Below are 25,438 nucleotides of genomic sequence, written 5' to 3' on the forward strand. Positions count from 1 at the left end.
GCTGCGTAAGCCCTTGACTAGTAGACCACATGCTGCGTACTAAATTGTATCTCTCTCATTCATATGCTGTAACCCTAAAACCCCAAATGCAATGGAGTTTAGAGTAATGAGGAACCCACATGATGGGATTAGAGACACTGGAGGTTTTTCTTACCCTCTCAGTCATGTGATGGTACAGAGAAAAAGTAGCTTTCCACACGTCAGAAAAAAGAACCTCATTAGAACCCAACCAAACTGGCACCCTTCCAGCCTCCAGAATCGTGAAGGAAAAAATTCTACTGTTTAAACTACCTATACAGATTAAAGCACTACAAATTTTGGACTTTATTTTCTAGGCATTGGAATTAGTGAATGTTTTAAAGTGAGTGAGTTCAGTTGGATGCATATTTCAAAACAACTCGATTAGCAGTGTGAACACAGAATTTAATGGTGATTATGATGGGAGATAAGTGAGTTTGGGGAAACTGGCAATTGCATTATTACAAGCAAAAGAAATAAGCATGGCTGTGGCAGCTGGAATGGAAGGAAAATAATGGTTTCTATAGACATTTTGGTGTGGATATTGATAGATTTGGAAAGTGGTTGAATGTGATATGTAAAGGAGAAAGCAGGAGTCAGATTTGTAGCTTAATGAGTAAGCGAATAATAATGGATTTTGTCAAGTCATGGGAATGGAATGTGATTGTCTCTAAGTGGTAAATTTAGAGGTATTTTTTGTTTCTTTTTGCTAATCCTTGCCTTCTACAGTTTTTAATTATCATCTATCATTTTTGAGAGGGCAGCATAGCAATCAAAGGATGGCTTTGTGTGTTGTGGGGGTGAGGCATGGAGTACAAAAAGAAGACAAAGTTCTTGGAGAAAGACACTATGTTTTCATTACATTCTTTGAGGAGCCTGTGGGAAAACTGGGGAGAAATTTTCAGTAGGCTATTAGAAACAAATATATATGGAATCCAAGAAGAAAGGAACTAGGGGTGCTGATTTTCAGAGTTGATGCTGTTTGCTCTCTGCAGATGTTAGAGGCACACAGTACACAGAATGTTGGTTTTGCATCAGGCTTGGAATAAAGTAGATGTGCTTTTAAGAAGTGTGTGTGTGTGCACGTGCGTGTGTGTCTGTGTGCCTACTTGTGTATCTTGTGTATGTTTAGGGAAAAGACTTAAGAGGAATATTATGAAAATTCCTGGAATGAGGCTAACGAGGTAAAAAATAAGAGACTCACAGGAATGGTACAAAAAATCAAAGACAGTTCAAACAGCCGTTATAAATTTTCATTCCATTTCTAGGCCCAATAATGATAAATAAGGCAAATTACATCACTGCAGTGAAATTGGGCTAGTGAAAGATTTAAAGATAGAAAGATGATGAGGAAAATTAAAAATCCATTATGGAAACATGGTAAGAAACTATGGGACCCTGCATAGTCCTGAAAACAGGACTGACTGAGATACTAGACTCAAGTGCCACTTGAGGAGTATAGAAAATAATTATAGGTATCCAAGGTATGTAGGAAGATAGCTTAGCTTCTCCATAGGACTATTTATGGCAAGAAGTGGGATGAGTGCATTAGGGATCTAGGTCAGTGGATTCCTATTTTCACTCATGGGTATTTAAACAGCAGACTATTTCTAAAATTCAAACAGAAATGGGGTTAGAATCATTGATATTCTCTCTGCTAAGTGACTCACTGTTTTAAGAGAGGGGAAAAGCATCTTGCACATAGCTTGATACTCTTTGAATTAGAATGGATACATAATATATTTGTGCTCCCCTTTGAGGATCTATATGGACAGGGGCATGTTTTTATGTGATTTAACAAACCATTAAATTGTTTTGTTTTTCTTTATTCATCATCATCTCCACCCTGGGATATGAGTCTTCTTCCCATCTCCAAACCTCAATGAAGACAGGAGAAGAGCTAAGGATGGGATAGAAGTCAGTCAGTCTGGCAGAAACAACTAGCAATCATGCTTATCACACGTAGTTATCTCAGAAAGGGCCACCAGTCATTCTGAAAAAAGTGTCTGTTCATCTTCTGAGACTTCGTTTGTTTCTTGAGTGGTCTGCTTCTCAAATCCTGATTTCTCTATTGAACAGATATATTAGTTTCCTTTTAATGAATACAGAGACTTTGCTTCTTGACAATAAAATGGATTTTCTTTTCCTTTTAAAATTTCAGAGAATGGACCCCTGTTTTGTTCTTCCCGATTTTGCTGACCTTGCTTGGTCAGTTATATAGCAGACAGTGTGACAGGGAGAAGGATATTTGAGCTGTGATATGACTTCCTTTTATCAGCTCCAGGCAACACAATAAATCTTCAATTGAATTTCTAATAGTTCTCTGAATAACATATATACATTTACAGTTAATATCATAGCACTTCTTCATAATGATGGTAGGAGTAGGAAGTAGACTACGGATCCCCTTAAAAGCTAATTTAATTGTATAGACCAGTGATAGCTAACCTGTTAGAGCTTTCAGTGATAAACAACTCACTGCAGCACATATACTACAGTTTCACCACTACTGGTAAACTCAATACATTTCTGATTGTGAAAATACCATCACTTAAATTGTTAAAAAATGTAAAAATTAGCAGAGTTGGGAAAAAGTTTCCACTAATGGAATACAGAGAAATTGAGAGATGGATTTAAAGTCAGAGATTAAAAATGATGTAATATATATATATATACATATATATATATATATATATATATTACTTGATAAAAAATAAGTAATTTTATATTTTGAAGCCATTTTGAGGTTTCACAAAAATGGCTGTGTCACATGGTCCAGAATCCTCAAGCTGAAACTGAAATCTTTTGATTCCATAAAAGCAGTTTCATCAATTTAGGTTGGAAAGTATCAATAAGCACATGAAGGATGAACAAATTAAGATATGTGAAATATACAAATATTGAGGCATGAAAAAAGGATGATATATGAAACATAAAATGTTGATCTTATAGATGTTAATAACAGTCATTGTTCCCTGAGGATGGAAAGACCAGTGAGATAGGAAGGATGGGAAAATTTGAATTGGTATTAAGTTAAAGTTAGACAAGAGTAAGGAATTATGTTCTTCTATTGTGGGATAAGAGAAGCTATAGATAACAATTATGTGATGTGTATTTCAAAAACTAGAATAAGAGCTGGGTGTGGGGGCTCATGCCTGTAATTCCAGCACTCAGGAGGATGAGGCAGGAGGATCATTGTGAGTTCAAGACCAGCCTGGTCTACCAAGTGAGCTCAAGGCCAGCCTCAACTGCATAGCAAGACCCTGTCTCAAAAAGACAAAAAAAAAAAAAAAACCCTAGAATAAAGAAAGAGGAAGTAGTCAGAAGGATGGAATATTGTTCAGTTGTAACCTTTACATCTTCATATTTTTTTCTAGCACTTGGGAGACTGAGGTGGAGGATCATGAGTTTGAGGCTGGTCTGGGCTATGTAATGAACTCAAGGCCATCCTGGGCTACAGAGTGAGGACTTCCACTCCCTCCCAAAAAGAGAAAGAAAAGGAAAGAAAAAGAAATATTAAAAAAAGGACTGGGATCATTTTTAGTTATCACAATAATTACAAGGTATTATTTTTATTTAGTACTCAGGAGCCAGAGATGTTTTAAATTCTGTGATAAGGGGACAGTCCTAAAAAATGAGGATATGTCCTACATAAAAAGTGTCATTATTTCTTCCTTCAAATTTAGAAGCACTGATTAGAAAAAGAAAGTTTGTAACCAATGATCTCATTCCTAGTTTTCTTCCCAACCACTGGGAGTCCCTCCTATTTTGTTTCCAAATCACTGGTTCTTCCCCTTTTGTCTTAGTTCTCTTGAACTTTGATTTGTGTCTCTTTTCCTCTATCTGTTCTCTCTTCATCTAGTCCCAATGCTTTAAATGCCCTTTATCTCTCAATTACTGACATCTCTCAAGAGCTTCAGTTTCAAATAACCAACTACTTACTTGGCATTTCCCACTTGCTTAATAAGGAACTGAAATCTGACACATTCAAATCAGAACTGTTATTCTGTTCAAGTATCATTCTTCTTCAGGGAAATGACATTCACCCAGTTGTCCAAGTTAAAAACCAAAATTACACCTTGGGTGTAGGCCTTTAATTCATCAGTAAATCTTATTTGATCTCCCTTCAAAATATATTCTAAATCCATTCAATTTTTATTACTACCACAACTACCTTTATTTACATACAGCTGTCATCTCTCTCATCTGGACCATTATGATACTCTCCTTGCCTCAACTTTCACATCCCTATAGGCTTTCCACACAGAGTGTAAGAAATGCTTTTTAAAAGTAAATCCGATCATGTTACTCATTTCCTCAGAACTGGCAATGGTTTTTTACTGTAGTTAGAACAAAATTCAAACTCATCTTGACCAATGAGCTCCTATACATATTGATCTTTATATGATCTTAGTTTCATCTGATGTCACAGTTTCTCCCTTGTTCATTGTATTCTACTTACTCTGATATTCTTTCTGATATTCCAATATACCAAGCTATTTTTCCTCATTCCTTTTTGTTCATTTCACCTGGACTTTTTTCCCCTCAGATAATGATCATTTCATCTCCTCTTTTTCAATAATTTTGCCTCTTATCTGTGTGTTTCAAAGGACCTAATGGAAGAGTTTCATAAGTTGATGACAGATAGGAAACAAGCAGAATGACATATGAAGATCTATATGGTAATTATTAGGTGATAGGGAGTGACTTAGGAATCTTGTGGTTGTTGACAAATACAAATAAAAGCATAGTTCTGCTCAAGTTGTCTCAAGTAGATAGTAGTGGTAAAGTTATGAGTGACTAGGGATGAAGATAAGTAATTTTACTCCAGAATGTGCTGCGGGCTCACTCTTGACTCTTGTGACAGAAGACAAGCCATGTTTGTGGGAAATATTTTTTCTAAAAAGGAGAGATACGGCAATGTGTTACTAGAACTCTTTATTTTTAGTTTTTTACTATTTTGAGGACTCGAACTTACGACTTTGAACTTGCTGGGCAGGTGCTTACGCCACTGAGCTATATTCCCCGCCCTTGGAATTCTTAAAAGTAGTAACATTATAGTAAAAGTACACATTAATTTAAGAAGATGATCTATTGGTTTTATGAGCTAGTGTTGAACTATAAGTGTATAGTTTATATATATATATATATATATATATATATATATATATATAATTTTCAAATACGGGTCCATCACCTTTAATGTTTTTTATTTTCCTACAGTTTACCATTGTTCATGAGAGTTTTTATAAGCTATTTAGTATGGATCAGTGGAGAAAAAAGTCTCACATATTTTTCTATTGTTAAACAATGGGAAATTAGATTATTGAAACAATTCAAAATGAAGCTGGATGTGGTGCTGCACACTTGTAATCCTAGCACTTGGGAGGCTGAAGCAGAAGGATTACCATGAGTTAAAGGCCAGCCTGGTCTATATAGTGAGTTCAAGGCCTAAGTTATATAGCAGATTCAGTCTCAAAACAAAACAAAGCAACAAAAAAAAACCTCAGAAAAAACAAAAAACAAAATGAAATCTACTCATGATTTTATGTTAAATTTTCCTTATGTCATTTAGTTTTAAACAGAACTCAATCTCATTTCTTAAGAATCAAATGTATTGGGGGATATTTTGTATTTATATTAAATAGAAACATTTTTACTATCTCTATAAACCATATATTAAGTTAGATTTTCTTCCAAAGTTTAGGTACAAAATCTTAGTTGATATTTTAATATTGTATTCTGTCCAAATTATATATAAGATATTTTTAAGTTAGTCTTCTTTTCTGATAGTGCTGAAATGACAGTTCAACAGAAAAGCTAGGATGGATGAGCTCTATGGAGCACCTGTTATTTTGAAAATTTCATGTCAATTTTTACACATCTTGTAATAAGAACGTGTATACTTATCTGGGGAGCTGGATGCCTGTGTTAATCACTTACAGATTATAAGAATATCGTCTTCCAGGGATCATCTTGTCCTGTACATCTCTTATAAGACAGGAAAGAAAATATTTTAAAATCAAAATGGGTCAAGTGCAATGGCTCACTCCCATAACCTTAACACTCTGGGAAACTGAGGCAGGATGATTAAAGATCTGAGCCCAGTGCGTACAACTTTGTAACTTAAAGAGACCTATCTCAAAAGAAAAAAAATAAAGTGCCAGGGATGCAGTTTGGTGCAAATGCCCTAATTTTAATCTCCAATACAAACCAAAATAAAAACCCAACCTCAAAATAATAGTACCACAATAGTGTCCCCCACCTAAGAGCCTTTAATATAGTGAGTCAGCTGTACTGCAACCTATATGAGAAGATAAATGAAGACCTTTGAAAATAAGTTGTAAACACTTTGACCTACCTTTACTTCTCTCCAGGAAAGCCTCAAGTTGAATTAACCACGTAGATTTTGACAACTTGCTTGAAGAAAGCTAAATCAGGGAAGATGAGATTGACTAAACCTTAAATTTGTGCACCTTTCTTCTGTTACTTTTTAAGTACAAGCCCCAAAAGCCTTTGTTTGCACTAATGTTAGAGATGGATACAGTGGCAGTCAGCTTCTAAAGTGGCCCCAATGATTCTCACCTTCTGATGTTCTTCCCTTTATATACTACCCTCTCATTTTGAATAGGGTTGGTCTGTATAACCAATAAGATACTACAAAAATGAAAGAGTGTAATTTTTGAGGTTGCATTTTAGAAGTATTACCCTGATCTTTTGGATCATTCATTCTGGAGAGAAGACAGCTGTAGAATTATAAGACACTCAAAGAGCCCTACAGAAGAGTCCTTGTAGTAAGATCAGAGGCCGCCTGCCAACAGCCATGTTAGTAAACTGCCTGGCTCCAGTCAAAATTTCAGATGTCTGCAACTCAGCCAAGATCTTGACCACAGCTTCATATGGACCCTAAGCCACAACTATCTAGCTAAGCCACTCTCAAATTCTTGAATCATAGGAAATGTGTGAAATAAAGGTTTATTGTTATTTTGAACCATAAATAACAAACAATAACTGATAAATGACAGAACTAGGATTTAAACTCAAGTCTAATTCTAAAGGTTGAGCTTCCTCAAAATGGAAAGTTTCCCCATGAAATCCTTAGCAGTTTTCTTTAGCTTGGCTATTAAAGTAATTCTTTCTTAAAAATGAATTCAGTTTGCATCTTAAACAAAGAAAAGAGCATCAGTTATTTTAAATTTGTCAGTAGCACCTTTGATTTATTATTAGTTAACTAACTGGTCTTGAGCACAGTCAGTTAGAGGTCAACTAATAGCCTTGTCTGTTTCCCAAGTATTCATAAAAGTATTAATTAGTAAAATCAGATTCATGTCTCAGCAGGATTTTTCTGTTACAATCCCTCATGAAATCTATCTTATAAGATATTAATGTGCTTCATTCTACCTAATCTGTCCTTTCTCCTGTTCCTCCTTTGAAATCATTTTAGTATATAATTTAAATTCCTTAAGAGAAAAATGAGATTGTTTCTGAATTACTCTTCCTAGAACTACAAATGATTTTAAGAACCACTTTGAAGTTCTAACTCAAATTATATCTAAATTCCACATAAATTGTTATTTTTTTCTTCTTCAATTGTCATTTAACTTCAGGGAAATAATATTTTACTTTGAAAGAGCTAAATATTTCAAAGTAAAGAAATAAATATTTGCATTCCTTCATCCAGATGCTGAGTCAAAATGAGAGATTAAAGAACATATCAATTTCACTATCAACCTGAATCTTATTATAATAAATGGATTTATTTTGTCCTATAAAAGGCTCACATACTTTGAATCACAGCAATTTTAGCTGCCTTTTTGAAAAATATTTTATTTATTGCACTTAAAGCATCTCCAATTATGAAGATCTGAATTTTTGAAATATAAACTGGAAGATAATTTTAATGAAAACATAATCATAGAAACTACTTATATAGTAGCGTCTCTAGAGCTACACTTCATTTTCACATATTTGTTTAAATGCAGACTTAATAAAATATAACTCACAAGCATGTGTTGGTTTACTACATTATATCACAAAAACATGTTTAACTACTTTAAGCTTTTATAAGAAATTCCAATTTGTCCCACTAATTATTTGACATATATTTTCCTCATAACTTGCTGCTTTTGTTTGGCCATACCAGTCATGAAATGTCTAAATGTCTCAAATCTCGCTTACTTTAGAGATGACTTCATTTTTTCCTGAACTTGATGCTGCATTTTGTTTACAAAAAACTGTATGCCATGTTCTGTCTGTCTGTCTGTCTCTCTTACACACACACACACACACACACACACAGACACAAAGTTTCATCAAGAATGTAAGACTGTAAATGAGAGAGATGAGACATTGTGCTGTAGTAAAATACACATTCACCAATGACATTTCCAGTAGTGTATGTACAGCTTTGTGCAGTCATCACCACATTCTAAGTTTAAAACAATATCACCAGCCCCAAAGGAAATCTCAAATCTCACACCTTTAAGCAGTTATTCCTTCTTTTCCCCATCCTTGAAGCTCCTAAAAACCTTAGTTCACTTCCCATCTCTATGAAGTTTTCTACCATGGACATTTCATATAAGTAAATAGAAATATAAAAATCTTAGTGCTTGATTTCTTTCACTTAGTGTAATGTTTTCAAGGTTAATCAGTACAACAGTATTTTATACCTTTTTATAGCTGAATGATATGACATTGCATGGCTATACTACCTTTTGTTTTATTATTCACCAGTTGGTGCATAGTTAGATTGCTTATAACTTTTGACTATTGTAGCTAGTGCTGCTGTGAGCAGAGACATTATGTGCACGTTTTGGTTTGAACACCTGTTTTCAGTGCTCTTGGGTATATACACAACAGGGGAACTGCTGAACTTGGAGTAACTGAGATGAGCTATTTGTAAGTGAAATCTTGAAAATCAGTAATTAGTCTTTTGGACAGGTGGGGTTCACGTTGTTATTTCACTTTTGTTATCTTAGCAACATTTTCTGGATTCCTGAACTTCCCTAAGAAATATGTATGATACTTACTACCCAGAAACTATGAGATGGCATCACCAGCCCACATTTAAATGACAAATAAATCTGTTCATATAAATGACTCATTGGTAGAAAGGTAGTCCAAGGTGCCCACCAACTCTTAACAGTGCACTTTAGACAATGATGATAATAGGTGCATCACTATAATTGCTTTATATAGCTTTGGAATCAGATAGTCTTTAGCAAAATTACAGATAGTTGCCCTTGGATAGTTACACTAACTAAACTGCTCTGCTTCTTCACCTATAAAATGGGCATAATAATTCTTGCTTCTCAAGATTGATACAAGGTAAGAGCATTACTTGACACATAGTCTATGCTTAATAAATATTAGTTTTTCTTTCCTCATATATTTGTACACATTCCAAACTAACTTTGTCTTGAACCCAGAAAATGACAGTATCTTTTCTTCTCATTTTCTCTCAGGTTAAAATTCAACTGCCCAATACAAACTCTTCTGAAATTCAAATTGATATCCAGGAGACAATTCTTGATCTTCGTACACCTAATAAGTAAGCAAAATTTAGAACCGGAATGGTACATCACAATAAGTCTTTAGTAAATACTCTTTTTAAAAGTGTATACATTTGTTTTGTATCACTGTCTAAAGTCCTAACAAAAGTGAAATTTCAGTTATTCATTTAAATTTTGATGCAAGTACAAATGTATTTTCAATTACCTGATTTTTTATATTTTGAATTTATATATTTCAAGTGGATTGGTGCCATCAAAACATAAACCTTGACATTCAGATACAGTTTATGTGTCAGAATAAATAGCTACAATGAAAATCCCTAAAGTTGCAAGTCTTAAATGTGATTTTTTTTGTTTAGTGAAAACATAAGAGAAGCACTACCTTTAAAATTTTTAGATGTTGTGGGGCTAGTAGATAAAAATGTCATTATATTCACATAAAATTCAATAAAAAATAAAAGTTCAACAAAACCTTATTAATTACTTAAAACAAAAATTCTAACAAGTAATCTATCACTAGATCCTCAGTTTGTGTGGATACATGTAAAGTAGTACAGATGATAGAATAATTCATTTAAACATTTTTGTATTCTCAGATATAGTCTTTTTATTATATACATTAAAATAATATTCCCCAAACAACACAGAGTAAAATTATGATATGAAATATTCCTTTTGAAGCATGGATAAATCAGTCCTGTCTCTCAAAAATTAACTCTTAAAAAAGGGAATCAATGGAACCGGGTGCATTTTAGATTAAACATCTAAATACCTCACTGCTGAATTCACTTTTCAAGTAGATGTATAACAGCACACACTGGTTGATTGCCGTTTTCCTTTCTCTGTTACTTAAGGACTCATGGACTCAGGAAGCAGGAGTGCTGGGATATTTTCTTCTTTCCCTTATCAGTACTTACAATTTTCCTTTGCTGAGCTTAGGGCTTTGAGAAAATAATAAACAGATCCCTCTTACAATAAGCTGTGTAAGCTATGCAATGTACATACATAGCTTAATTTTGATTTTTATAGCAGAAACATTTAACCAAAAATGATCTACAAATAAATATATATGAAATATTTTTTCATTATTTCTATCAGTTCAAAAATACATTCTTGCCAAAAAAGTCTTATATTATAAAAATGTCATTCATTGTTCTTACTACTTTAGTAGTAAGTATCTTGCTCTTTTCATTGTGTTTTGTACAGGTATTTACTCTTGAAAACAACCTTGGCAAGAAAAATTGGTTAAACAGTCAGACTTCTATGATATTTGCATGAATATTAAAACTGCGCGCGCGCACACACACACACACACACACACACACATATATATAAAACTGCACTTACATGATGGAGTTAGTTTTCATTATCTGAACAGTTTTCACTGTCTCCATCAATCTTTAGGCAACTGTTTTGGCTATGCTGTCATTCTAGCTATCTATCAGAACCCACTAAATGAAAGTTTCACATCAAGGTACTTTTCCATATGCATTGTGGTGTACACTAGGTTATTTGTATGCTACAGTTAAATATTAAATGATATACATTATATATACAAGCAAAAATACATGTACTATATTTATATATTAAATACTTAGTGCAGAGAGGTAATACCTCTTAAGAAAATTAGTATGGTTAAACAAAAAATAGAGTTTATCATTTTTCCTAAATATTTCAGTGTCCTTTAGAGTTGTGTCAAAATATGAAATCATATTAGAAATACATTGTTTTTAAATTTATTGACAGTAACAATTTCTTATATTCCTTACTTTGGCATATTATAGCAGAATGCTTATCTACATCAAGAAAGATTTAATAGTGGACATTTTATTCATGTATCTATAATGTACAAGTAAACTTATTTTAACTGAATTGACTAGTAATTTCAAACAATAGTCAGTTGCATTAGAATTATCCATAAACTCCAGATATTTAGCATCATATAACCAAAAAATAGCTTGTTGAATTCTTAATTTATTCTCAATTGTTGCTGGCATATAAATTTTCAATGTGGAGTAGTTAAAACAGAAAAAGATATAATAATTTCCCAGAATCTACCTTCACCTTAATACAAAGTTTCATTACTTTTCTAAGTGAATTCCTAGAATATCATAAATGAATACCTTACAGGTGATAATAAAACATACTTAAAAGATAAATGTAAATTAAATTTTGGTTGAATGCTGCTATAGATTAATCATAGCTTTGCTGTGCTCCTTTAATTCAGATTGAGAACTGACTGACTTTCAAAGACCCTCATACTTAAAAATTAAGTTCTGTAAAAGCTGAATTGAAGCTCCGTAGCTATTTCTACACTTTTTCTTTCTTTGCAAATACTTGTGTCCACTACAGAAAACTTTAAAAAAGCCATGTCTGTTTTTAACTCAAATATTTTTAATTGCACGAATCAAATAATTTTCGTTAATTGCCTAAAATAACAATTCTGTTATGTGTTTGTGAACAGAACAAGTCTGTACTTTATTTAAGTAACTTGCAAGAAACATAAATTTATAAACTCTACAATACAAATGTAAGCATATAAGGATCTAAACGTGAGTTCATTATATGGATAAATTATTGTTTTCATATTATTCATTTATATATTACTCTGTGTTAGTTTATTTTCTTTTTACTAGGACAAAATACCGAACACCCAAAGTTAAATGAGTAAAAATTTTACTTTCTCTTACAGTTTATAGAGGTTTCACTCCAGTGGGCTGGCTCCAAAGCAGGATGACATATCAAGGGGGCATCAAAAAGAAAAACAGTCCATAGCATAGCAGAGTAGCCAGTTAGCAACAAACAGTGACAGAAAGCAAGCTTGCCTTCTTTTGTCCTTAATATTCCATTCAGGCTACAAACCTATTGACTAGTGTCATCAATGCCAAGGTGGGGCTTCCATTATCCACCTCCTGAATCCCACTATCACACCTTTAATCCACATTCACACACCCTAAACCAGCCACCTTTGAAACTCTCCAGCTATGACTGCTTGAGGTTTTATAGGGACATATCTAGATACAGGCCATAGCAATTACTTTTCGCATTAAGAAGTTTCTAGTGAAAATTAATACTGGATAAATATTTTGTTTGTGGCTAAATTGGAACTTCTTTAGAAGCAGTTACTTTATCAATGTAAAGTCATACAGATTGTGTTTGAGTGTTTATTTATATTTTATAATATCATCTATGGTAATTATTCCAACGTCATTTTGTAATGACTCAGTATTTGCTTTTTGTTCACTTATTTATGCACTCAAAAAACATGTATAAATTGCTAAACCCTAGGGAAACACCAAAATAAGATATAGCTCAATCCTTCAATGAATTATACATGGATAATTATTTATACAATTTTCATTTTGTTTAAATATAACTCTTTGTACAGATATCAGATCAGACACAAAACTAGATAAAAATGCCTCTCTTTTCCTAAGAATCTAAATAAATTGCATAATTCTTTATTTCAGATTTTTAATATGTGAAGTCATATTTCTCAGGCAGGACTGAAGTGCAAGGATAGATGAATCATTTTAATAACCACTAACTCTCTCTTTTCGGTTTATTTCTCTGTAGACAGAAAAGTGCACATTATCATTGGAATACCATTTTCTCTTGTCTTTGACTGCAAAGCTACCACATTAAGCTTTGCTTTCTTTTTAAAGTGAATATATTATCATTTACAGAATAAAAGATGAGAGAAATCCAACTCTAGTACAGCATATGATTGTAAATAGCTTTAATGGATGCACTCTAATTGTTTTTTGTGTTTGCTTTTTAGATATGCCAATTATCATTAACTATATTAAAATACTTTGCCATTTAATTGCTTCAGGTAGAGGTCTGTTTCTCATGCCCTATCTGTAATGGAATGAAAGTCAAAGAAAATTTCTCCATTAGGTTTTAAAAATGTATAATAAATACTTTAATAAGCCCAGTGCTCTTAACTTATGTCTTTTCAAATGAGTAGAGGGAATGGATTTTCAAGAGTTTGGTTTTCAAATGCTAATGGTCAATTCAAGAACCCAAGAAGTACACCTAAAAATATCACATTCATTTACTGATTTGGGCCAAAAGAATTTTTCTTTCCATTTGTAAAAACATTCAGGCCTTATCTACTGAGAATTTGAGATAACAAGAGAGTCAAGCATTTAATTTTCTTTAGACTCTAGCATGTGCTGACACCATACATAATTTAGATTCATACTTCCAGGACAAAATTATGGATATTTATTCCAGAAATGCATCTAAAGCGTACAACTATCCAGCAACTCAGTCATAAACTGGAATATAAATCTATCAGTTTATCACAGACAATTTTTGTCAGTGTATAATAGGAAACAATCAGAAGCACAGAAACATTTTCATTGAACTGATATTGAAATCATTCCAGTCCTGATTTTCAAAAACTACAAAGCAGTGAAGACTCAGCCTAAAAATCTATTAGAAGAACCATTCCAGTTTTCAGATTTTTCCCAGTCAACCACATTCCATCCACACATAAATATGACTGGCAACATATCTGCCCTCAAAATTTTCATGGTTCTATTTTGGTGGCTATAACCATGGTTGACTTTAAAAAAGAAAGAGTCAAACAACTGCTTGAACTTTTTTGAGTTTCACTCTGCAGTTCAGGCTGACCTTGAACTCACTTTCTAGCCCAGGCTGGCTTTGAACTTTCAGTGATCTTCCTGTTTAGCCTCCTGAGTGCTGGGTTGCTGTCACGTGCCACCACACTTGGCTATCTATCTGCTTGCATTTTTAACTCCCAAACCTGGTTTGTATTATTGAAGTATATTTTTGATCTTGTATTTATGTTGTCTAAATATTGGTGTGTTGTCTTGAGGATGGGATTCAAACATTGTAATGATATATATTGTTTCTGCTGTATTACTCAAAGCTAGGAAGCTAATTCTAGGTTTTTATTTTATTTTAGGAAGCTGTTGGTAAACCTTCCTCAACCTGTGGAATGCAGCAGTGCTAAAGCACTCTATGTCCCAGAGAATGAGACTCTAGAAGTCACCATGACTATGAAAAGAGAGTTGGACTTTATTAATTTTTTCTGATGTTGTATGAATAAAGAGAAAAATTGATAAAAAGGACACTGATGACAATTTTAATGCTACTTTTTTCTATATTCTCTTAAGTATTCTGACATTTAGGAAAATGAAACACTCAATTCCAGTGATATTTAATCCCCAGCACCAAAAAGTCTTTACACTAATAATTATCAGTGATGCCTTTTGTGGTACTATATTTATATTTAGTCAGTTCAAATTCTTGACATTTAAGACAACTATAACAAAGCATGGAACATTTACAAATTCTATGCTCTCTCGATTCAGTATTTCTTCTTCATTGGACATATCTGAATTATTCCTATACTCCCTGACTCTTCTGCACTATTATATAAAATTATTTCATGATTATTTATTAATATATTATACTTTAGCCTAGTATAACTTGACCTCACACATCACTGAAGCACTGTGGAAGTAACTAGGAATAAATCTTGAACAGAGATGAACAACTAACGTATGTTCCTCACATTAGTGTGAATTACTAAAAGAATAAATATTCAAGAAGATATTTTCTAGAGTTAACTATGTATATAGTTACCAAACATCTAATTTGTGACTTGATCAAATGGAAAGAATAGACTGAAATTTTGGGGTAAAATGATTGTATTAAAGCATTAAAGTAAGAGAATTTGACATTTGAGTTACTGCCATGACCTTCTTCTGTGGGGACACTGGATGAGGGTTGGAGTAACTGAAAGGAAGCTGTGTCTATGAATTTTATTCCTTGAAATTACAGTGCCAAAAAAGTGTATGGCTTTGTTTTCTTAGCATCTTTTTTAAACATTGTATTTTAAGAATATAGGATTACAATCTAAAATGTCCATTCTGGGGCAAGTCTAAGCAGTACCCAATATTTTTCTTCTCTAGAGAACAATGGTCAGTGAAAAATGTATCTCTTTCTCCTATATATTGGTCCTAATTAGAAAGATCATTATCATTCAAATTGATCAAATTTGTACAAGTTATATCTAGAAGAGAGCATACTCAGAAAAAAATGAATGAGGATTGGTTATGTTATATCAATTATACAATGAGACAGAGTTTCAAAAACAATGAAATGTTATTCAATAATTTATACCCATTGAAAATCCATTCTACTTTATTGGGTCTGGCCTTCGAAGTAAAAACTGCAGTAGTTATATTGTTACCTTGTTTTTAAGCTGATTCACTGGGCTTTACTCCTTTAAAGAAGCATAGCCCACTAAATAAAATTTAGAAAAGACAACAGAAAAGGAAATTTATTTTAGCAACAGTTTCCAATGAGTCTTAGCCATTACAGGAGAGCTGTAAGTCAACACCACAACTTTAGCATAGCATAGGCTACAAATATTTCTTCACGAACTTCCTTACTGAAATTTTCATTCCCATAATCTCCAGTAGGTGTTGTGAGAGTTAATTAATCCATTCATTCACTTACTTGTTCATGCATTCCTTCAACAAATATCCACAGAGCTCTTAACCACCTATTTGGCACTGTGTTAGGTGCTGAGGATGTAAAAAGGAAAAGGAAGTGGAGGGAATGGGAGAGGAGGATTAGGAGGAGAATGAAAAGAGAAGGGGAAGAAAGGAGGGGGAGAAAGAAGGAAGGAAGAAATTTTGACTTTACTTCTTCCAAAAGGTTTAGGAAAATGAACCCTAGGAGATATAGGTAGAAAAATTTATGTAGCCTCTTTATTTATTTCTCTTGCTTGATTGGTCAGCTTCATGTTTTGAATACTTTATTGAACAGTGGTCATGATAGCAGACATCCTTGTCCTTATGTAATTTAGAAGGAAGGTTTTAACTTTCCCCCATGTGACTTGATATTGGCCCCTGGTTTGTTACACATGCTTTTATTAGCTTCTATATTTAATAACCAAGTTCAGTGGCATAGCTGGATAAAATATCAACAGTCAAAAATCAACAGCCTTCCTATACACAAACAACAAATTCACTGAAAGAGAAATTAGGAAAAGACCACCTTTTACAATAGCATCTAAAACAATGAAGTACCTAGGAATCAATCTATCAGAGGGAGCAGAAGATCTCTACATTGAAAACTACAGTACTCTTACAAAGGAAATTGAAGAGGATATCAAAAATGGAGAGATATCCCTTGATCTTGAGGAGGAAGAACCAGGATTTTGAAAATAGACATATTTCCAAAATTTTTATATAGATTTAATGAAATCCTAATAAAAATTCCAACAACATATTTCACAGAATTAGAGAAGACAATCCTAAAACTCATTTGAAACCAGAATAGATCTACAGTAGCAAAGGCGATTCTAGGTAACAAAGGCAAGCCAGGAGGCATCACAATATCTGACTCAAAGTTATACTGCAAAGCTACTGTGATTTAAAAAAAAATAGCATGGTACTGGGAAAAAAAAAAAGAAAAAGAAAAAAGAAACAAGCAAAAAAAAAAAAAAACAGGACTAATGATCAATGGAACACATTAGAACATGTGGGAACAATTCCAAGCACACTCAGCTACCTTGTCTTTGACAAAGTGGCCAAACACCTTCAATGGAGAAATTTCATAAATGATGGCAGAAAAACTGGCCATAATGATGGCATCTTTCATGATGGCCATAAATGATGGCGTCTTTCATAAATGATGGCAGATAAAGTGGTTTTCCACATGCTGAAGATTAAAACTAGACCCACACATTTCACCATCCTCTAAACTAAAATCAAAATGAATCGAAGAGCTAAATATAAAATAGAAACACTAAGTCTGCTGGAAAAGAGAATAGGTAGAACTTTTGAAGACAATTGTATAGACAAAGACTCTACAAATAATACTGAACACACAGGAACTATCACAAAAAATCAACAACTCGGACCTCATCTTATTAGAAAGCTTTTGAACATCAAAAGAAATCTCAGAGTGAAGAGACAACACATAATGTAAGAAATAAAACTTTGTCAATTATTTCTCAAAGGACTACTATCTAAAATATATAAAGAACTCAATAAAATCAGACTATACAAATTTAAAGACTGAATCCAAAAAATGTGAGATATGAGTAGAAGGTTCCTAGATGAAGAAGTAGGAATGGCAATAAATATATGAAAAAATGTTTATTATCATTCATCATTCGAGAGATTCAAGATAAAACGACATTGAGAGTCCATCACACTCCAAAAAGAATGGCTGTTTTCAAGAAGCCCACCAATAACAAACACTGACAGGGCTGTGGGGAGGATGTGGGGAAAAAGGAACATTTCCCCATTGTGAAAATCAAGTGGATGTTCCTCAGAAAATTAGGACTAGCAGTTCCATATGGCCTGGCTATTCCTTTTCTTGATATCTTCCCAAAAGAATTAAACCATTATGCCACAGTGATATATGCACACATGTGTTTGTAGTGACATAGTTTATAACAGCTAAATGTAGGAAACAGGCCAAGTGCTCATCATCTGATGAATGGATGAAAAAGATATATTTTATACAGTGGAATATTACTCTGCCATAAAGGGGAATATGCTTGCAAATTTATAGCTAATGGTTGCATCTTGAGGCCATCCTCTTAACTGAAATAAATTGGACACACATGTGTAAATACCACATTATTTCTTTGTTGTGAGAAACAAAAAGTGCAAATAAGGACTAAAATGCATACTACGTATTGTGAAATAGGAAGAAAATGTCCAAATGGGAAGGGAAACTAGCAAAGGGAGAGAAACAAAGAAATAAAAGAAAAAAAGATAAATGAAGTAAAAATTAAAATAATGCTTTCGTAAATGAAGAGGGGAAAAAGTTGAAGTGAGATTAGGGGAATGGGAAAAAAAGAATCAAGTTCTATCATGTACAGGCACAAATTCCTTATAATGAAAATTATCATTATGTGTACATAAAATGTACCAATAAAATTAATTAATAAAAATGTTTTTATCACATTGAGATAAAGTCCTTCTATATCTATTTTCTTCAGGGTTTTATTTTTTACCATGAATGGATGTTGGATTTTGTAAAAGACTTTCTTTTGCATCAATTCGGTGATGTTTGTCCTTATTCTGTTTTTGTGATTTATTATATTTATTAATTTGCATTTGTTAATACATCTCTGCATCTTTGGGATGAATCCTACTTATTCATGACATACGATTTTTTATGATTTGTTACATTATATTTCCCAGTATTTTGATGAGGATTTTTGTATCTATATTCATCAAACTTGGGCTGTAGCTATCTTTTTTTTTTTTGTTTGGAATCTTCTAGTTTTGCAATCAGTGTAATACAAGCTTCCTGGACTCACTTTAGGAGCATTCCTTCCCTTTTGATTTCAATAAAGTGTTTCAGGAGCATTGGCATTAGTTCTTCACCAATGTTCTTGTAGAATTCAGCAGTGAATCTATTGGGGCCAGGACTTTTTTTAAAATTTTATTTAAAAGGAAAAAGAGAAAAAACAAAACAAAACAAAACAGTGTAAGGGTACAAGTAATACAGAACTACAAAAGAAAACAGTAAGAAATCACCAGTTAATAGATTACACATTATCATCTTAGAGATAGTTGCTCAAGTCACAGTATCAAAGCATACAAAGTGAACATTCAAACAGAGAGAGTGCAAACAGTTGTGTTCAATGACCCAACCAAAAACATTAAGATGGTCAGCTATTTAACAACCCTAAACACACTTGCAGTTGTATCCTTTAGAGCACTTTTTCCCTCTCTTTTTTATAACAAAATTTACACATTTTGGGTTTTATTACTCCTTAGTTCTTATTACTTTTTTTGGAAGAGAATAAAGTCAAATATGGCAAAACAAAGCTGTCAGTCAAAACCAAGGATAGACATAGCACATGATGTAAGAACAGAGTACAAGGTTATCAACAATGGTTACCATAATGTTTCTTTTCCTTCAAAAGAATTGTCTATCTCATTAGGTATTATAAAGTTGAACAAAACAGTAGAGAACACGACCAATAAAACTTAAACATTGTAAACATTACAGGACTTCCAAAGGAGATAATAGTCAAACCAGAATGGGCATCTTAGTGAATCTTACTGCCTTCAAAGTAGTTGCTTATACCCCCAAACTTGATACTATCATACAGAATGGAACAGAGTCTAATCAGTCAAAACAAGATCGTGGGAATATTACAGGACTTCGAAACAAGTTAATAGGAAATCAAAAATAGTTACTATAATATATCCTGCTAATTTTTTAAATTTTTCCCCTTAATTAAAAAAAACCATAAAAAATAACGAAATAATTTTTTAATGAATAAGGGAGAGATTGAGATAAAAGAGGGCATAACAACATAACAATACAGGTCAAAGCATGACTGTTTCAGCAACTTAGTGCTTCACCACCAAATAACCTGATTTAATAGTAGTTACCATAGTGTCTGTCTTTTTCCTTGAAATATTTGAATATAACTTCATGTACTATAGCTTCAAATATTTCCATATCAAGAAGCCCAGAATAAGGCCTTTCCAGTTAATAAGTGAAAACTTTATAAGGCTTTAAGGCCACATAATGGGGAATCATGATTACCACATACTTTTATATATTTGAATCATTACTTACATTAGGGAAACTATTCAGTATTCACACATGCGAGACTGATTTATTTCACTTATGAGTATGGTCTCAAGCTGCACCCATTTATTGATAAATATTTCAATGTGATCCTTCTTTATAGCTGAGTAATACTCCATTGTATAGAAATACCACAACTTTTTTATCCATTCCTCAGTTGATGGACACTTGGGTTGTTTCCAAGATCTGGCGATTACAAATTGTGCTGCTATAAACATAGGTGCACATATATCACTGTGATGTGATGCTTTCAGTTCTTCTGGGAATATGCCTAGAAGTGGAATAGCTGGAATAAATGGGACTTCCAATTCCAGCTTTTTGAGAAATCTCCAGACTGCCCTCCACAAAGGTTGACCAGTCTACAGTCCCACAAACAGTGTAGGAGAGTTCCTTTTTCCCCACAGCCTCTCCAGCATTTGTTGTTGTTGATTTTCTTGATCTGGGCCCAGGACTTCTCTTAGTTTGGTGGCTTTTTTAAAATTATTTATCGAATCTCATTGCCTAATATTGGATTATTGAGGGGCTTTCTACCTTCTTCCTTCAGGTTTTTCAGTTTACTGAATGCTCCATTTTATTAGTGTATAGGTTCTCAAGGCTGTTACCAATAATCTTCTAGATTTTGGAAGAGTCTATGTTGATTTCTTCTTTTTAATTTCCAGGTGCATGGATTTGGCTCTTTCCTTTTTTTGGTAAGATTGAATAGAGCATTGTCTATATTATTTATTATTTAAAAGAGCCAGATCTTTTATTCATTGAGTCTTTTTATTTTTTAGTCTCAGTTTCATGAATTTCTATTCTGAACTTTGTTATTTCCTTCCTTGTGCTAGCTTTAGGTTTGGATTCTTTTTGTTTTTCTAGGAATTTGAGGTGCATCATTAGGTTATTTCTTTGGGCTTACTCTGTTTTTCTGCTGTAGACATTTATAGCTTTAAACTTCCTTCTTATGTCTGCTTTCACTGCATCCCATTGATTCTACTATACCATACTGGCATTATTCAACTCCAGGAGCTTTCAGATTTCTTCCTTGATTTTTTCTGTGACCTACTGACATTCAAGAGGATATTATTTAATGTCCATATGTTTTCTCAATTTCTGCAGTTTCTTTTGCCACTAATCTTTAGTTTCAATGCGCTATGATGACATAGTACACATGGGGTAATTTTTATTCTTTTGCATTTGCTTAAGCGTGCTTGAGCTAGTATTTGGTCTATTTTGAAAAAAAAAGTGTCATGTGCCCGTGAAAAGAAGGTTTAGTTTGTTGTTGAGTGGAATATTTTTTATATCTATTAAGTGCAATTGTTTGAAGATTTGATTCAACTTGGATATTTCTCTGTTGATTTTTTTAAGCTAGTTGATCTATTTTTGACAGTGGGATATTAATGTCCCCTATTATAAATGTCTTGCTGTTTATTTGATTTTTAAGGTTCTGTAGTATTTGTTTTATGAAGTTTGGTGCATGACTTGGGTGCATATATGTTTGTAACAATTATCTCTTCATGTTGAATTGTCCTTTTAACTAATGTATTGTGACCTTCTTTTCTTCTCATCAGTCTTGGCTTGAAATCCACTGTGTCTGAAATTAGGATATCTACTCATTCTTTATCCAGGTTGTTGTTATTTAGGATATCCTTGAAAATTTTTGTAGTGCTAGATATAGTGGTTACAAATTTTATATTGTGCTCTTTTCCATGAAAAGAGCTTATTTCATTGTCAGTTTTGAAAGAAAGTTTTGCAGAATATATATGTCTGGGTTGGAATTGGTATCTTTTAGGGCTTTCAAGTTTATGTTGAGAAGTTTGCTATAATTCTAGTTGGTTTACACTTATAAGTGATTTAATGCTTTTCCTTAATGGTTTTTCAGTTTCTACCCATAAGTTGGGCTTCTAAGGTTTTGACTATGTGATATGGAGAGGTTTTCTTTAGATCACAGCTACCTGGAATTCTATATGTTTTGCTTATCTGTAGGTTTGTTTAATTCTTTCACTCTATTTGGAAAGTTATTACTATTATTTCTGTAAGCAGTGTTTTTGTATCCTTTGTGCTGTTTTCTGAATTTTCACAGTCAAATTAATCTTAGTCTTCATTTTCTCTTCTAATAGCTGTTGAATCCATTTTTTATGCTGCTATTTTTTTGTATCTTTGAGGAATTGGTCTATAAAAGCATCCCTATTTTCTAATTCTTAAGTTCCGTTCTGATATTGCTCACTTCTGCTGCTCATACTTTTAATAGAAATTTTTAATCTTCTGGATTTTATTTGGAACCCTTTGAAAGACTTTAATTCTTTGCTAAACTCATCACTCATATTTTTTATCATTTCATTGAGCTCAACAAGCATTTTATTAGGATCTTCTGTAAATTCTTTGTTTTATTTACTGCATTCATTCTGTTTAGTTATATCTTCTGTGATCCCATTGAACAACTTCTTAAACTATTTTTTAATCTGCTATGTTATACTTTCAGTTGATTCAGCTATGTGGCTTTTGATTTCTTTTCCATTAATACCTCATAGATCTGATTTGGGGATTTGGGTTTCTCGGGAGTCATTTTTCTGCCTTGTCTTCTCATGTTTTCTTCCTGGTTTTTTTGTTTGTTTGTTTGCTCTTTTCTTTGTTTTGTGCTTAGATTTGCAATTGATTATAGTGGAAAGACTTTGTTCCTAGTAGGCGAACTCTTTACTTTTCTATTCAGTGATGTATTCAGGGTGTGACTAACTATAGTCCTTTGCCTCTGTTCCTAAATCTGACCACCTCTGCTAATTTGGAAGTGGAAATGTAGTGTAATTGGCTCAGCACCCAGTTCTGCAGCAATGGACTGTGGTATTGTTAATGTCACAATTGTCATTCAAGAAAAAAGAAAAGAAATGAAATTGATGAAACAGGTTCAAACAAATATCCCAGAGATTAAAAATTTCATTAAAAATATACTCAGCAAATGAACCAATAGTATTAGAATGTTCTGAGACCAGACTATCAGATATAGAAGACAGGACTGTGGTTAGAGATGAAGAAAAGAAAGATTTTTTAGCAATAGCAAGAGATCACAAAAAATTTATGCAACAGCTAATAATACAAAGAAGATTAGTATAATATTTACTGGAATGAAAAAGCAGGAGATAGCACAAACACCATTAAAAATTTGTTCACAGAAGTAATGATAGAAAACTTCCCAAGCATGGAAAAATAATTTGACATACAAATAAATGAGGTACACGGAACTCCAATTAGCCACAATCAAAAACACTCTGCACCAAGGCCTATGATAGTTGAGATTTCAGAAATTCAACACAAGAAGAGAATATTAAAAGCTGCTAGAGTAAAGAAGTGAATCATTTATAAAGCAATGCCCATAAGAATCATACAAGATTTCTCTACATAATCCTTCAAGTCACGGAAAGCCTGGAGTGAAGTCTTTGGAGCCTAGAAAGAAAACAACCTCCAATAAAGATTGATGTGATCCCACAAGATTATCTTTCAAATTGATGGAGAAATAAAATATTTCCATAACAAAGAATATATAAGGAAATTAATGACCACCAAAAAGTACTACAAAAGATCATGAATGACATTCTAGAAACATATAAGAAGGACTACAACTTCATGAATTCTATCAGACTGAATACACCAGGCAAGTCAACTAATTAAATGGAGGGGAAAAGAAAGAGTGCTGATAACAACAAAATAAAAAGACAAAGATAAATCAATACATATCAGTTATAACCATCAATATAAATGATCTCAATTCACCAATCAAAAGAAGCAGATTCACAAAATGAATGAAAAAACAATATCCAAGAATAGGCTGCACATAAGAAACATTCAACTAAATAAGAAATTCATAGACTAAAAGTCAAAGGATGAGAAAAAATTCTCAATGTGACAAGAAACCAGAAAAAAGCATAGGTAGCTATTCTATTTGCAGACAAATTGGATTTCAAGGAAAGACTGATCAAGAGAGAAAAAGGTCACTCCATCTTTGTACGTGAAAAACACAGTAGGGAGATAATTATATACACGCCAACTGCCAGCACACCCAACTATATAAAACAAACACTAACACACATGTAAAATCAGGTAAGCACTAATATGACAGGTGACCTCAATATCCTCATTGTCACAAAAAGTCAGATCAACTAGACTAAAATTCAATAAAGAGATATCAGAACCAAAGCAAACTTTTTACAAAGGACATAGTAGGTATCTATAGAATGTTCCACCACGCAACATCAAAATACACGACGTTCTCCTCAATTGCACAAATGAGATTCTCTAAAATATACCACATATTTGCCCATAGAAGATGTTTAAGTAACTGCAAAGGAATTGAAATTTTCCAATGCAAATTATCAAACCACAGTGCAATGAAATTAAAAATAAATGGCAAAGGAAATCACAAAAACTTCACAACAAATCCTGGAGAAATCCAGAAGATCATCAATACCTACTTTAAGAAACTGTACTATAGTAAAATGAAAAATCCCCAAGAAATGGACAGATTCCTACATACATATGAATTACCAATGCTGAGCCAGAAGATAAAAAAATTCTAAATAATATTAATGAAATTGAAGATATAATTAAAACCCTATCAACAAAAAAAGTGCTGGCCCTGATGAATTCACTGTTGAATTCTATAAGAGAATTAGAGAAACCACAATGCCAGAAATTCTAAGACTCTTTAACGAAATCAAATTGTAAACAATGCTCCCAAATTCACTCCTGGAAGCAAGAATTACCCTGATACCAAAATCACAGAAGGACCTAAGAAAGAATACAGCCCAATTTTCTGCACATAGATGCAACACAGATGGAAAAGTCCACAATAAAATACTGGGAAACAGAGTGGTGTGAGCCAAAGACCTACACAGCATACCCCATCCAGCTTTGCAACCTCAGCATCTTGCTCAAAACCTGGTAGGGCCCCACCCAGTGTCTCCAATTAGCTGGGACCTTTTGGTAGGTCCCTTGTGGCCTGTTTGGGCCCCATCCAGCCACCCTGAGTGGCTGGGGAGCCACCTGTGCTCAGTGCATGACCTGAGGCCTTGCAGAGCAAAGCCTATCCAGCTGTGCACCTTTGGCACCACACTCAGAATGTGATATGGCCCCTCCCAGTACTGAAATCAGCTAGGGGCTTTTGAGTAAGTCCCTCTGGGCCTGGTTGACCTGCAACCAGTGACCCTTAGTGACTGGAGAACTGCCTATACTCAGTGGCATGAGGCAAAAGCCTGCAGAGTAAACTCCACCCAGCCAGGCAATCTCAGCATCACTCTTGGAACCTGGTAGGATCCTTCCTCCTG

General features: G+C 33.4%; 1 protein-coding gene across 1 annotated transcript in view; it reads left to right on the forward strand.

The window, feature by feature from the left end:
- The window catches only part of Dnaaf6 (dynein axonemal assembly factor 6), a 33,405-nt gene extending 18,773 nt beyond the window's left edge, over positions 1-14,632 (forward strand). Inside the window, exons 7-8 of the mRNA XM_063245571.1 lie at positions 9,483-9,568; positions 14,467-14,632. Coding sequence (XP_063101641.1) covers positions 9,483-9,568; positions 14,467-14,596 — 216 coding nt within the window. The 3' untranslated portion in view covers positions 14,597-14,632. The remainder of the gene's footprint in view (positions 1-9,482; positions 9,569-14,466) is intronic.
- The last annotated feature ends 10,806 nt before the right edge of the window (positions 14,633-25,438 follow it).

Source organism: Cavia porcellus, unplaced genomic scaffold (genome assembly GCF_034190915.1).
Source record: "Cavia porcellus strain 051 isolate PalLab524CR breed Dunkin Hartley unplaced genomic scaffold, mCavPor4.1 scaffold_3, whole genome shotgun sequence".
Taxonomy (NCBI): domain Eukaryota; kingdom Metazoa; phylum Chordata; class Mammalia; order Rodentia; family Caviidae; genus Cavia; species Cavia porcellus.